Below are 14,686 nucleotides of genomic sequence, written 5' to 3'. Positions count from 1 at the left end.
CAGGGACTATCACAGGAGTTCCTGGAGGATTTCTGGGCTCGGCTCTGGGCTAGTCGTCAGGCCCGCAGGATCTCGGCTTTTCAGTGGCTGGTCGCCCACAGGGGCTCAGCAGTTGGCACTTGGCTTGTTTACAGCGGTCTTCCGGCGGCCTGCGTCCGATGCGGCCACCCTATGGAGACACAGAGACATTGCCTTTGGGACTGCCCTCAGGCACAGCAGATTTGGCTGCGGATGCTGCGTATTCTAGCCCCCCTCTCTCCAGAGGGTATGTTTACGTGGGGTGCCACTGCTTGGTCGACTTCGTCAGGGCCTGCTATGGGCTATGAGATGGAGCAGGGCAGTCAGGCCATCAGATTTATTAGGGGCCAGCCTCGCCTGGTTCCGGCACCGGATTTCTCGTCCGCCAGCTGGACACAGGAGAGGGATTTACGATGGGAGCTCCTCAGCAGCCTCACCATCTGGTTCACCTGGAGGGCCCGGTGCTTCACGGCCTTTGAGGGGAGATTAGAGCCACCAGCAGAGACTGTTCGGGGGATTTGGCAGGAGTTGATCCACACCCTGCGAGGACAGTACGACCGCATCCGGGGAGACTCGGATGAGGCGATCTTACGGCGCCAGGCCTTTCATACCACTTGGCGCTGCGGCCCGTTCTACACCCTACACACGGGATCCCCCCGTTGGCACTACAGGCCACCTGTTTGGCTCTTTCCCCCCCCCATTGTATGATTTAGCCGCTCAGTCCTTTAGACTGATGCTTGTATTTTGCAGCACCTAGGGAGAGTCTCCCGGGCTGCCATGATGTATTCACTGCTCTTCTCTCTGTTAGGAGCAGGAGAGATCTCTTTTGTAGCCCTACGGGCGTTTTTAACATAACTAATGAAAGGATCTTTTCTCGGAAAAAAAAAAAAATGAAAGCCACCACTCAAGACCTTTCCCTCCATTAGCTTCATCATTGCCTTATTAATGCTCAGGCCAATCCCCAGCCTCCAACAGTGCATCTCATCATACAAAACCAGAGCCTCCTTGTTTTGCTCATTCCGAGTAAGAACAGAAATCATGGCATTCCAAGACTCGATATCTCAAAAGGGCATTCTTCAAAACCAATCCTTACATCATACATGCTCTCACATTTCCATACATGTTGAGAAGGGTGTTCCCTACTACAAGGTCTACCATAAGCATAAAACTCCATAATTCACACCACACTCATGTACAGAGGCTTCGAGACCTGGCTCAACCTCAGCTCGTCTTATTGGACCTCATTTACAATATGAACATATGTACTTAGGCATCCTATAATGACTCAAGTCATGGCACTTAATCCCATGCATCTGGATTTGCATTTAATGGCCTCATATGCATGGTTTCACACCATAGACGTGCCATGGCACGACAACGTACATGAGTTTCACAATAGTAGGTAGATCCCAGAGAGATGGGCCAGCCACTCATCTACCTAGGTACCCGAGATATACCAAGATGCAGTATCTGATGGCTTGTTTGCTTAAGACCCGCATAGCCCTTTGGACGAGATTACGAGAGGATTGGCAGGTGTACTACATGCATCCGCCTCATATGCGTTTCCCTGCACTATGATCCCTTCCCACCCCCCCCCCCTAGCACTGCCCCACAGAACAGTTGGTATGATGATGAGTGTCATGAGACACAGGCATAGCTACAGCGTGAGATTGCCATTGGGACACACACACATAGACATGCCAGGATGATCTTTCGGCGCCTTGTGCGGAGGAAGAAACGAGCCTACTTGGCTAAGTTAGAGGAGGAGATCTACCAACTCTTCTTGGGGAAGGACAACAAGAGGGCATGGAAGGGCTTGCAACATAGCGCTCGCTGAAGCTCTCACTCCCCCCCCCCCCCTCGCGCTGACTGCACGCCCTCCCCCCTTTTCGGGCCTTCGCGTCTGCTCCCCCCCCCCCCGCCCCCCGCCTGCCCTCGCGTTTGCCCCCCCTCCCCCGCCTGGCTGTTCTGCGCGCCCCAGCGCTGCTGCGCCGCCGTCCCCTGCTCCAGCTCCTCTCCTTCGCCCCCCCCCCCCCCCCCCCCCCCCCCCCCCCCCCCCCCGTCTGTCTTCAGCGCCCCGCCCCTCCTTTAGCCGCCGTCGCCTCTTCTTCCCCCCGCCCCCCCTTCTTCGCGCTACTGCCGCCTCCCCCCTAGGGGCTTTTTGTCCTCGTCGCCTCCCCCCCCCCCCCCCTCTTTCCTTTTCTGTTTTTTCCGTCCCCCTTTGGGTTTTCTTCCTTTTTGCCTTCCGCCTTCCCCCTCCGTCCTTTGTGTGCAACTCGGTTCTTGCAGGACTCTCCGCATTCGCTCCGCCTTCGACATAGCTTCAAACACTGATGGAGGCTCCTCCCGCCCCGCCTTAGAGGGGGGCAGCCCCCTCACCCGCCCCTGAGGACACCCCCATCAGGCTTTCTCTTTCGCCAGAAGAGGAAGCGAGCCTCGCCGCAGAGGTGGAACGCCTCCAGGCTCATTCCACCATCTGCCGTATAGTCGGCTCTCGCCCCAGCAGAGGGGAGATCCGGGATCTTCTCCAGGCCCGCCTTCTTGCAGATGTGGGCAAGATCCTGGACGTTCAGCTACTGGGCCGTGGACATTACGAGATCGAGTTCGAGACAGCCCAGAGCGTGGCCAAGGTCCTAGCCATGAGTCCCCTTGACATCAGGGGTGCTCGGGCTTTCTTCAGACCTTGGCAGCATGGCTTTGACCCAGCAGCGGCCGAGCAGGGAGAGCGCCTTTTCCATGTTACAGTTTGCTTCCCTGGACTCCGCCGGGAGTACCTTCTGCTCCTTTCTAGGCTAGGAGCATTGGTGGGTTCGGTGCTAGAGACTGGCCCCACAGCAGCTTCAGTGGTGGCCAGAGCAGCTGGGCTACCTTCGGTCAGAGTTTTGGTTCCTGACATCTCCTCCCTTCCGAAGGTCATTCAGCTACCTAGGATAGGGGGGGATGCATTGATCAGAGAGTGGAGTTCTCGGGGCTCCCGAACCAGTGCTTTATTTGCAGGCAGGTCAATCATCTGGCCAAGGCCTGCCCTCGCAGGAGACCCCGACCTTCACCGCAGCAGCAGGCCCTGATGGCCCGCCCACAGATGCGGCTCGACAGGCAGCCTCCGGGACACCTGCTCAGGCCACAGACCTCGGAGTGGCAGCCTGGATAGGGGCGCCGTCGAGGGAGACAGCCACAGCAGCACGCCCAGAGACCGTTGCAGACAGCAGCAGCCACAGTCTCAGCATCACTGGGTTCCCGTGAGGAACAGCTTTGCTCCCCTCCAGGAGGAGACCCCTGCGACGACTGAGGACCAGGAGATGCCAGCACCCCCTCCTTCACCCCCCCCACCCCCGTCCCCCCCTACCGCCTCGCTTCCACCTTCGCCTCCTCCCGTCCCCGCCCGGTTTCGGCAGAGCGGCTCCTTCTCCACCCCCCTCCTCCCCCCCGCCCGCCTCAGCTCCCCGGGAGGCCCTGGCAGTCCCCTGGCGTTCACCTGCAGTCCGGAGGGCTCTGAGCACCGACCTTGCTCGAGCACTGCAGAGGAGACTTACCATGCCGATTCAGGCTTCACGGATATCATCTATCCGCAGTCGGCTGAGTCGCCTCGGTGCTAGACAGCGCTCGGAGGCTTTTGATTACTCCTTCACACGGCTTTTTGGAGCAAAGGGCCTCCATGAGCCAGCACCCTTCAGAGTTCATGTAGTGATTCCTCCGGCCGGCGGGGAGGAGGCACTTGATTCAGCGGTGGCCTTCTCGTTCCCTCTCTGTGGCCCATGCGACCGGGAGTGGACTCTGGAGCTCGCTCTTAGCACTTTGAAGACTCAGGCAGTTGAGTTTTCTCACCATGTGAGCGATCTGGAGGTGATAGATGTGATAGGCCGACTATGGGAGTTGGCTCATTTTTTCTTGGATCCCGGGAGTGTGGATGCCTCAGGGATTCGTCATTTGGTCGTTCGCATAGTGGGAGACTTAGCACGCGACCCTGGATATGTATGTATACACGAGGTTGCTCTGTCTGAGCGGGAGGCAGTCGCCATGGGACACAGCCACCACTGGCGCCTGATCCGTGATTCTTGCAGTACACCGGGTGGGCAGATTCGCAGCCGCTCGGATGGGGACTACTCTCCATCCAAGCCGCTTGCGAAGGCCTACCGTACGGCTGAGACAGCATCCACCTTAGCAGGTCATCCATGAGGATCATCTCATGGAATGTACAGGGCCTTGGCGGAGCACATTATATACGCTATCGTGGTTGCTTGAGGCAGGAGCTTCAGAGATGCCTGGTTGGTGGCAGCATTGATATTTTGATGATGCAGGAGCACCACTTGGGTGAGAGCAGGATCCGGAGATATGGTTCGGTGATGCCTGGTAGATGGGACACCTTTTGGTCTGCAGGGTTTGGTCCTTTGGGTGGACAGGGAGGAGTATGCATGGTCATTGTAGATGTATGGCGGCAGGCCATTGTGGATTGAGGGATCATTGTGCCTGGTAGAGCACAGTATGTCATTCTGAGGATGCATGATGAGCTATTGGGCGTGCTCAACGTCTATGCGCCCAACCATGCTGGTGCCAGAGCAGAGTTCTGGACCCAGGTTACGGATGCATTGCCAGAGGCCGCACATTGGTGTGTCGGGGGAGACTTCAACATGCTTGAGGACCCGGCCGATAGGATGGGAGGCAGTCATGCTACAGTGCACAGCACGGAGCTTGCAACTTGGGAGCGATTTTGCATGTCACTGAGGATCACTGATGCATGGCAGCATGGGGCCTTCTCTCGCACTCAGGACAGTCTTAGTTTCTCTCGGTCGGATCGCCGGCAGGGAGGGACTAATCTATCACGGATTGATTGCTTTTATGTGGGCGACTGGTTAGGGGAGCGAGGGGGCTCCGTTGGCATTCTCACTGGCACCTCATTTTCAGATCATGCGCCAGTTATTTTGACACTTGAGGAGAGGACACGGGAGCCCAGCTTGCAGTTGAGGATCCCAGAGAGGGTACTTATAGATCCTAGTCTCGCTGAGGACATTGAGAGGATCTGGCATGATAGTCAGTGCTCTGACCAGGATGCAGTAGGCGAGTGTGCCCAGGGACTCATCGAGCTTAGCTCTTTTCTGCACGCTGCAGCTTTGACACGGCTGGGAGAGATTCACGAGAGCGGGAGCATCGGCTAAGACGCAGCCTTGCTTCGCTTCAGCGCCTTCAGGAGCAGCAGCCTGCATGTGAGTGGGTGGCATCCCAGCTGAGCCAGGCACGTCAGGAGGTTAGAGAGGCAGAGGAGCAGAGACATGAGTTTTACTATCGTCGCCAGGCCTCTCAGTGGATGCAGCTTGGTGATAGAGTGACTGGGGAGTTTTTGAGATCACTGGACCCCGCCATGCTCGAGCAGGAGTCCGTCAGCTTGGTAGACCGGACGGATCGGTAGCTACTGAGCCCAGGGAGATCAGAGCCATTGCCACTGTGTTCTATAGAGAACTGCTTTCAGCGGAGCCAGCCACTGAGGCTCGGGATGCTTGCAGACAGACTGTGTGGGCCCATGTGCAAAGGAGGGTCACAGATCGTATGCGTACAGTTCTTGGTGCGCCTCTTTCAGAGGTTGAGCTTGCGGAGGCCTTGAGGGTCCTGCCGTGCCATAGTTGCCCAGGGGAGGACGGAGTGACGCTTGCCTTTTTTATGCGCTATTGGGACCTTTTGGGGCCAGGCCTCCGCAGGGGCTTTCAGTATGTTTTGGACACTGGGGTGATGCCACAGAGCTTTTCAGAGGGCTTGATCTTTCTTATCCCCAAGGGGGAGGGAGTATCAGATGATATTCGGCATTGGAGACCTATTATGATCCTCAATACTGTCTAAAAGGTCTTAGCAAAGGCGTTGAGTTTGAGGATCCAGCCCTTCTTGGGGGAGTTGATTCATGCTACCCAGACAGGATTCGTCAAGGAGCGTAGTATCCTTGACAACATTTTCACCTTCTGGGAGGTGACGGCCCGAGCTAGATTTCTTGGTGAGGACTTAGTCGTGATGCTTCTCGATTTTGAGAAGGCATACGATAGAGTCGATTGGGGTTTCTTAGAGGGCACTATGCTTCGCCTGGGCTTTGAGCCAGGTTGGATTAGAGGGGTGGCGGCTCTGTATTCCACAGCTCGTAGCCAAGTGTTGATTGCAGGAGGACGGGGGCCGAGTTTTGAGCTGACCAGATCAGTCCGTCAGGGGTGTCCCCTCATCCCTTTTCTTTTTCTCTTCTTTGCGGAGGCTATGAGCATGTATTTGATGGCAGAGGAGGTTGGTTTGAGAGGACTCCAGCTCCCAGTCCGGGGGGAGGACCTGCTCGATGCTAAGTTTGCTGACGACACGGGCTTATTTTTGCATGGCCAGGAGGCCAATCTTCTTCGGGCAGAGTCGCTCCAGGTTTTTAGTGCAGCTTCGGGAGCATTGATCAATTGGCGCAAGACAGTGGCCTTTTGGATCAGTAGCGCTCCCACTCCGGCATGGAGCCCGGGCCCCGGTTTTAGATGGATTCCTCCTGGCACAGCAGTGCGGTATTTGGGATGCCAGATTGGACTAGATTTGTCACCTGAGCAGCAGATTGCCTCGCTTCTTCTGAGCATTCGGAAGAAGCTTTTGTATTGGAGTACAGCTCGACTATCCTTGGCTGGGAGGGTGGTGGTGGCAAATCAGGTGCTGTTAGCGACCATGTGGTACATTACGTCTTGCTGGATCTTCTTGAGCTCTTGCATCAGCCAGGTACAGAGGCTGATCAGGAACTTTCTTTGGTCTGGGCGGGACGGTCAACCAGCCTGGGCAAAGGTTGCATGGGCAGTTATTACACTTCCGCTGGCTCAGGGAGGCTTGGGCATTATAGATCCAGTCGATCAGAGTAGAGCCTTATTGGGGAAGCTTATTGTTCGGGGGCTGCTTCCAGGCGCTGAGCCTTGGAAAGAGCTTCTCTTGCAGCGGCGGCTGCAGGCTCGGGCTCCCCCAGCAAGGGGCACTTGGGCACCAGAGATTCGATGGATCTTCATAGAGATGAGGAGGACAGGCCTCAGTAGAGGATGGGAGGACAGATTTGCCTTGAGCATCCTGAGAGCTTGGGAGCTGCTGAGACTGGGGCTCTCTCAGCGACTTCCTTCTTGTGTTGAGGAGCGAGCCAAACAGCCGCTCATCTGGAGCCCAGCGGTTCGCACAGAGCAGGGTCATATGCTGGGTTCTCGGCCTCGTCTAGCCTGGGGACCTTTGGTGGCACGCCCAGCACGTAGCTTTGGAGACTGGCAGGCCTTCTGCAGTCTCCCAGAGGAGATCCAGGTGGAGAGGCTGAGTCACTTCAGAGGGGGGTTGATTATGAGGGATGACATTCAGGAGGCACTCACACAGGAGTGGTTCACGCCTATCGAGCTAGTGGCCCCACGGTGGATGGGAGCCTTTACACAGTTGGAGATCCTGATTGCTGTCAGAGCTTGCACTGAGGATGGCAGATGCCTCTACTATGAGATTCAGGATGAGGGCAGACTTCAGAGAGTGGAGGTGGAGTCGCCTTTGGTTGCAGAGTGCACCTTTCAGAGGATACGGGTAGTGGCCGCCGCTTCTCGGAAGTGGCATATTGACCCAGACCCTGCAGATGTGCTCCCGGATTGGCGCATATGGGCATATGCAGCGCGCCCCTTGGCCCAGCTCCAGTGGGACCCTGGGGAGTACGAGTGCCATGATCCTTATGCATCCCTTGAGGCCACAGAGATTACCTTTTTTCAGTATACTATTCGGTTGGGGCGGCATATTTTGACGGCGAGGAGGATGGTCTCTCCAACTGCAGCGGGGCACTGGCGGCTACAGGGACTCTCACAGGAGTTCCTGGAGGATTTTTGGACCCGGCTCTGGACTAGTCGACAGGCCCGCAGGATCTCGACTTTCCAGTGGCTGGTCGCCCACAGGGGCTCAACAGTTGGCACCTGGCTTGTCTACAGCGGTCTTCTGGCGGCCTGTGTCCGATGCAGCCACCCTATGGAGACACAGAGACATTGCCTATGGGACTGCCCTCAGGCGCAGCAGTTTGGCTGCGGATGCTGCGTATTATGGCCCCCCTCTCTCCAGAGGGTATGTATACGTGGGGTGCCGCTGCTTGGTCGACTTCGTCAGGGCCTGCTATGGGCTATGAGACAGAGCCGGACAGCCAGGCCATCAGATTCATTAGGGGCCAGCCTCGCCTTGTTCCTTCACCGGATTTCTCGTCCGCCAGCTGGACACAGGAGAGGGATCTACGATGGGAGCTCCTCAGCAGCCTCACCATTTGGTTCACCTGGAGGGCCCGGTGTTTCAGGGCCTTTGAGGGGAGACTGGAGCCACCAGCAGAGACTGTTCAGGGGATTTGGCAGGAGTTGATCCACACCTTGCGAGGACAGTATGACCGCATCCGGGGCGACTCGGATGAGGCGATCTTGCGGTGCCAGGCCTTTCACACCACCTGGCGCAGCGGCCCCTTCTATACCCTACACGCGGGGTCCCCCCGTTGGCACTACAGGCCACCTGTTTGGCTTTTCCCCCCTCCTATTGTATGATATAGCCCCTCAGTTCTTTGTACTGATACTTGGTACTTTTCAGCACCTAGGGAGAGTCTCCCTAGGTGCCTTGCTTTGTTCTCTGCTCTGTTTTTCTTGTGAGCAGGAGAGGATCTTTTGTAGCCCTACGGGCTTTTTTTTATAACTAATGAAAGGATCTTTTCTCGGAAAAAAAAAAAAACAAGAGGGCATGGAAGATGTTTCAGGAGAGACAGCCTGGCACTCCGATTACTGCACCTAAGGCATGGCATGCTTATGCTAGAGAGCTATATGATGCACCAAGAAAGCCCCCCACCCCACCTCCACTGGGAGCTAGACCGGCTAGTAGCACCTTTTTTACTATGCGGATGGTGCTAAATGCGATAGACACTTTACGGAATGGAAAAGCACAGGATCATGATGAGCTAGTTGGAGAGCACTTCTCATATGCATGCGATACTTTGGCTCCGCTGATTGTACATGTGTTTAATCGTGCCATTTGTGAGGGTTTCCTGGCAAGCTGGGCAGAGCATATCATTGTACCACTTTTTAAGAGTGGGGACCCCATGGTACCAAACAACTACAGGACGATCATGATTCATCATTACCTGGCCAAACTATATGGCTCTATATTGGAGTTGGAGCTGAGCCACTGGGCAGAGCGGCATGGTCATCGAGCACAGGGACAAGCTGGCTTCAGGAGAGGATTCACTACCTTGGATCACATACTAACACTTAGGGCACTTATTGAAGAGGACAGGGCACAGAAGAGAAGGATATACTGCTGCTTTGTGGACTTCCGCAAAGCCTTCGATACCGTACCACGTGCTAGGCTTATGCACAGATTGCATGACATTGAGGTACCTGAGGATATGCAATGGGGGATATATGCTTAGTATGAGTCTGTGATATGACAAGCAGAGTTCGAGCTCCACGCGGACTATACGATATGGTGACCAGCACGATAGGGGTGAAGCAGGGATGCCCGCTATCACCCACCCTCTTTGGACTGCACATTGATGTGGTCTCCGATTATGTAGACAAATTGGAAGGCCCAGGGTCATGCCTGGCAAGGGTGTTGATACCCATCTTGTTATATGCTGATGATATTGTTCTAATGTCAGACTCTCCAGAGGGATTACAGAGACATCTCGATGCATTACAAGCATTCCGTGCGGATAGAGATCTGACAGTGAACCTTGGGAAAACCAAGGTTATGGTGTTTAACACCACACAGGCATGTGTCACGAGATCAGAGCCTCAGTTTACTTTCCGAGGGGAGCTAGTTGAGTACGGTAGGTCATATGTCTATTTGGGAGTTACTTTCACAGGACCACGTTTCTCCCTGAAGGAGGCAGCAGCAGCTAGATTAGCTCGAGGGCATCCAGCCTTGGAGGCACTTGAGAGGCAATGTGCACACATACAGTTTCAAGAGACGTGCACCAAATTGTGGCTATTTGATACACTTGTCACATCGACCCTCTTGTACGGAGCTCCAATTTGGGAGCCCCGCATACATCACAGATCTCAGAGGGGGACAGATAAGGGATGGAGGCATATGGAGAGACCATTGATTATGATGATTGCCCGCATGATTCGGAGCAAATCATTGGTACTACATGAGATTGTTCGGGCTGAGCTGGGTGCTGCACCAGTAGTGACCGAGGCCCTATTCCAGGCAGTTACCTTTTCACAGCGGCTATGGGAGCTCCCTCAGTAGAGGTACTCCCGATTGGCATTGACCTCATCCATACAGTTGGCAGAGGATGGAGATACTCATTGCCGGTATGCTCAGATGAGATCATGGTTTGACCTACATAGTTTGCGGATAGAGGCACTCCCTGCCTTTTAGTACAGCCTGGATTGTCCATTTTTGGATCTCACCCGCTTAAAGCAGAACCGACGAGTGGTTAGGATGGATATCGTCAGAGTGGACACAGAGAGGACATGGACTAGTCCCCTTAAGCCCTTAGGCACGAAAATGGCTCATTACAAGAGACATTTTTTGCACCTCTCACCAGATGATTTTATCACCCGCTCGGTGTACATGGATGTACACCTATCACATGGGATACATTGTGCCATTGGACAGATCCGGACCTCATCACACCAGCTGCGGATTGAGACAGGGCGATGTGTGCATCAGATCTCCGATGACCGCATTTGTTAGCTATGCTACCAGGAGGTAGAGACAAAGGAGCACTACATTTGCTGATGGACAGTGTATTATGAGATCCGAGGGAGATATCACTGCCTCTTCCGAGAGGGTTTTGGGCCATTATGCAGGGTCATGGAGTTTGAGAGGATCAGAGATGCATGGGATTGTTCCTACTCAAGCTCAGACACACAGAGAGACCCTCTTGGCAGACAGGAGATTGAGCCATGATGTACCTAGACAGAGGATCTTGACAGATTTCTTCAGCACCAGCACCAGCACCAGCACCAGCAGCCCAACCCACACACCTCCTGATACCTCCTCCATTGGGCCATCAGGGCACCAGCCACGCTCGGGAGTCACCACTGATAGAGCAGTCGTCTTATGTCGTGCTCGTCGGCCACGCCCACCAGGATCTCGACCACGACATCCTCACCATTGCCAGATTAGAGCCATTATTGCTCGGTATCAGAGCATAGGTTCTCTATGAACTCTCCATTCTAGACAGCCCCATGGCGGAGATACTTGATCTGAGGAGAGGGCAACACTTCAACTGATTAGCATACATGGATCTACTTGATATACATTTTCCAGCATTTTCTACTCAGTATCATCTAGGAGTCTTACTTACAGTTCTCATAACTGTAAGATAGTCAGTTTATTGTACTTTTCAGTTTCATTTGGTTGTTCTCTTTGATGAGACATCAACTTCAGATGTACTCTCAGTTTTGGTCTCATAGGCCATTATGGCCTCTTAGAGACATTAATATATCATTTCATTTCACTCTTGCTCAGAATCAGGAAATGATGCTGAATGGAGGTAAGCCCAAGCAACTCTAGGCTAGCTCCAACAAACCCCAACAACAGTCATTAACCACCCAACAGTCATTTTCTCATTGGGGGAAGGGAGCTCAGAATAGCAAACACACTAAGAAAGAACCCCAGAGCACCTTAGGAGGCAAGACGGATAAAAACTTCACGCCGAAAACACCTAAGGAAAAGGCCAAGGAGGGTATCACTAGTGGATATCTCCAACCAGAAGAGCAAACTTCACGCCTAAGAAAACACCGAAGGAAAAGGCCAAGGAGGGCATTACAGACTCAAGGGGAGGGTCGATAGACCAGTGCCTCACTAAGTGGCCCACAACTCTCACAAGGAAGAAGACAGCACCGGGGATGAATTCTTGGGTGTCACATCTCATCAGTCTCCATCCAGCCAAATAGTAAAAAACATACAATCTCCCTCCTGGTTTTGGTTTGGCATGGCTAATACCTGCAGGCTGCAGCGAGCCATCCAGGGTGATACTCACCATTAAAGTGCCAGTGAGCCATTCATGGGGGATAGCTGCATCAATCTGCCCAAGCCGTCTATGATTCCCCTTGAGGTGCTAGGTGGATTTTTTTTGAAGACTTTGTAGTCTTCCAATGCCTAACTGCTGGTGCACATCTTTCCCAACCTGGCCATTGCATATAACCAGAGGCACCCAAAGGATGGCCACAGTCATCTCTAATGAAATCATTCCACATAATATTTGACAGTCAAGTTAGTGCATTCCAAAGGTGGTTTACCCTATTTCTCCTCGCAATGCATAGCTAAAGCTGCACCTCCATCTAGGATAGTCTGGGCAGTTTTTCTCACTATATATTTCAGCTACTGCATGGATAACATTGTAACATTGCCATACCTATGGATGTTCCTATTTTTTAGCGAGATTGTTTTATCCTTATTTCACAATACAGCTAATTCATGGATGTATTGTAACACTTTTGGTCTCATAGACCATTTGATCTTGTGTAAATTTTAACAGACTTTCTTCCTTGTTTTCTTTGTGTGTGTGTGACATATCGGTTTTCAAGTGAGAGGTGCTGGGTTCAATCCCTATTTCCTGCACTTGAGTTCTGTCATATGGACCATATGTAGCCCGCTGGCTTGTCTGACTTATCATCTCTCTCTCTCTCTCTCTCTCTCTCTCTCTCTCTCTCTCTCTCTAGACTCTCATTGTGAAAATAATCTCCTCTTTTTTCTCTTATTAAGAGCACCGTGTGCCTGTGTGGGCATGGGCATGTGGCTGTTTGCTTGGGGTGGTGTGTGTGCACGTGTGTTGCTGTGTGCTCTACAGATGAACTCGCAGTCATGATCACTTATGTATTTTCCTACACAGGAGGAAGTGAAAGATATACCAACTTATACTGCAGATGAACACGAGATAATCGAAAGTGAGTTTTTTGACAACCGACATGCTTTCTTAGGTCTCTGTCAAGGAAACCAGTATCAGTTCGATACTCTTCGACGTGCAAAACATTCTTCAATGATGGCTGTATACCATCTTCATAATCCGAATGCACCGGCCTTCATAGTATGCTGTAGCATATGCCACAATGCAATGGAAACTGGACATGGTTGGAGGTGCAGTGTTTGCCCCGAATTTGATGTCTGCAATTCATGTTTCTCGTGTCCAGAACTCCAAGGACACCCTCATGAGTTTGTAGGGCAGACAACTTTGCCCGATTCGAATGCAGGCACCATCCAACAGCGGATGCAATTGGTAACTTTTTTTTGCTCTATTTCAAAAAAGAACTTGATTGTATTTGCAATCTAGCATTTCTCAGCTTCTCTTGTTTTTGGACCTTGTTAGCTACGGACGAGGCTGGAGACACTTGTGCATGCATCCACATGTGGGGATGCATCATGCCAACAAGAATGCCGAGACATGAAAACCTTGTTTAGGCATGGTTCTTCGTGTAAAAAAAGAGCCATGGGCGGCTGCCTCCCCTGCAAGAGGATGTGGTATCTGTTAACATGGCATGCTCGATCATGCGAAAAGAATCCATGCACTGTGCCTAGATGCTGGTAAGTTACCCATTTTGAGGTCACCATTGTGAGCTTCAAGGATGTTGTTTACTCCTGTTGTTATGCATAACTGTGATTGTTGGTTTGACTTCAGTGATCTTAAGAAGCATATTAGGTGGATGCGGCAGCAACAAGAATCACAGCGTAGAGCAGCAGTCAATGAGATGGTAAGACAGCGTGCAGCAGAAGCTTCACGGTTGAACATGGTACAATTGCTATGAGTCAGCTTGTGGGCTTACGAGAAAGTGTACATAAATAGAGTTGTGAGGTATTGTTTTTGAACCCCTGACAGTTGATTCTACTTGCCAGGGCGCCCAATCCATTGTTTTAGTTGGATTTGTGGTGTTTTCTCAATACTGCTGGTACCATTACACAGGTAGACTGTCTATTTGTCCCACATCACAAGGGGCTATCAAATTCTTTATTAGCATTTTTAACAAGTTGTAAGGCTAGTTCTTGTGGCCATCTTTTTTTTTTTTGAGGTCCAATCTTGAACACCTCATTGGTACCAAGCATGCCCAATAGCCCATTGGCAAAATGATTTCTCACCAGTTGGCATATGACCTCACAGTGACTATTACATGGACCTTGAGGTGGGGTACCACTGCCCTTGATTTCTTCTTGCACCTTTTTTTTTTCCATTATGAAGTCAATCTCATGTATAATGTCTTGTAGGGCAGCCATAGGAACTTCCCAATACTGCTCTTCTAGTATAATTAGGGTTGGTGAAATGTGCTCCTGTTTGGTGCATACTTATACAAGTGGGCACTCTATGCCACAATTTTGAAGATTAGAATACTTTCAAAGGGGGGCTTTATCTACACCAAGAAGGTTTTAAAACGTACTTGTATAAAGAAAGCTTAATTTGCTAATCATAAAAGAGGTAAGACTTACCAATGGGTAAATTAAAAGGCCTTTTATTGTGGATACTTGTGCTATGTGGTGCAAGAGTTTATCAAAGAAGAATTAACAAAACACACAACCGCAAGTACAAACGCATTGTAGACCCCAATCCTATTGTGTATAATGTACAAGAAAAGGATACAATGAATGTTCCTTAAGCACAAAATGTTTAATTCAATTGAATCCCCTTGATCTCAGCCTAACATTGTTGTGAACTTAGCTCATTGTAGACATGCTATTGGAGCTTTTTTGTAGTATA

At 52.0% G+C, this 14,686-nt stretch overlaps 1 protein-coding gene across 1 annotated transcript in view; it reads left to right on the top strand.

The window, feature by feature from the left end:
- Positions 1-14,160, top strand: part of LOC147632690 (histone acetyltransferase HAC1-like) — a 131,967-nt gene extending 117,807 nt beyond the window's left edge. The window contains exons 9-11 of the mRNA XM_086807510.1: positions 12,836-13,219; positions 13,310-13,524; positions 13,619-14,160. Coding sequence (XP_086663636.1) covers positions 12,836-13,219; positions 13,310-13,524; positions 13,619-13,745 — 726 coding nt within the window. The 3' untranslated portion in view covers positions 13,746-14,160. The remainder of the gene's footprint in view (positions 1-12,835; positions 13,220-13,309; positions 13,525-13,618) is intronic.
- Positions 14,161-14,686: the final 526 nt, after the last annotated feature.

Source organism: Cibotium barometz, chromosome 13, assembly GCF_041138505.1.
Source record: "Cibotium barometz isolate CiBa-2024 chromosome 13, ASM4113850v1, whole genome shotgun sequence".
Classification (NCBI taxonomy): Eukaryota; Viridiplantae; Streptophyta; class Polypodiopsida; order Cyatheales; family Cibotiaceae; genus Cibotium; species Cibotium barometz.
The sequence above is the reverse complement of the archived record's forward strand: the minus strand, read 5'-3'. Positions and strand labels throughout refer to the sequence as shown.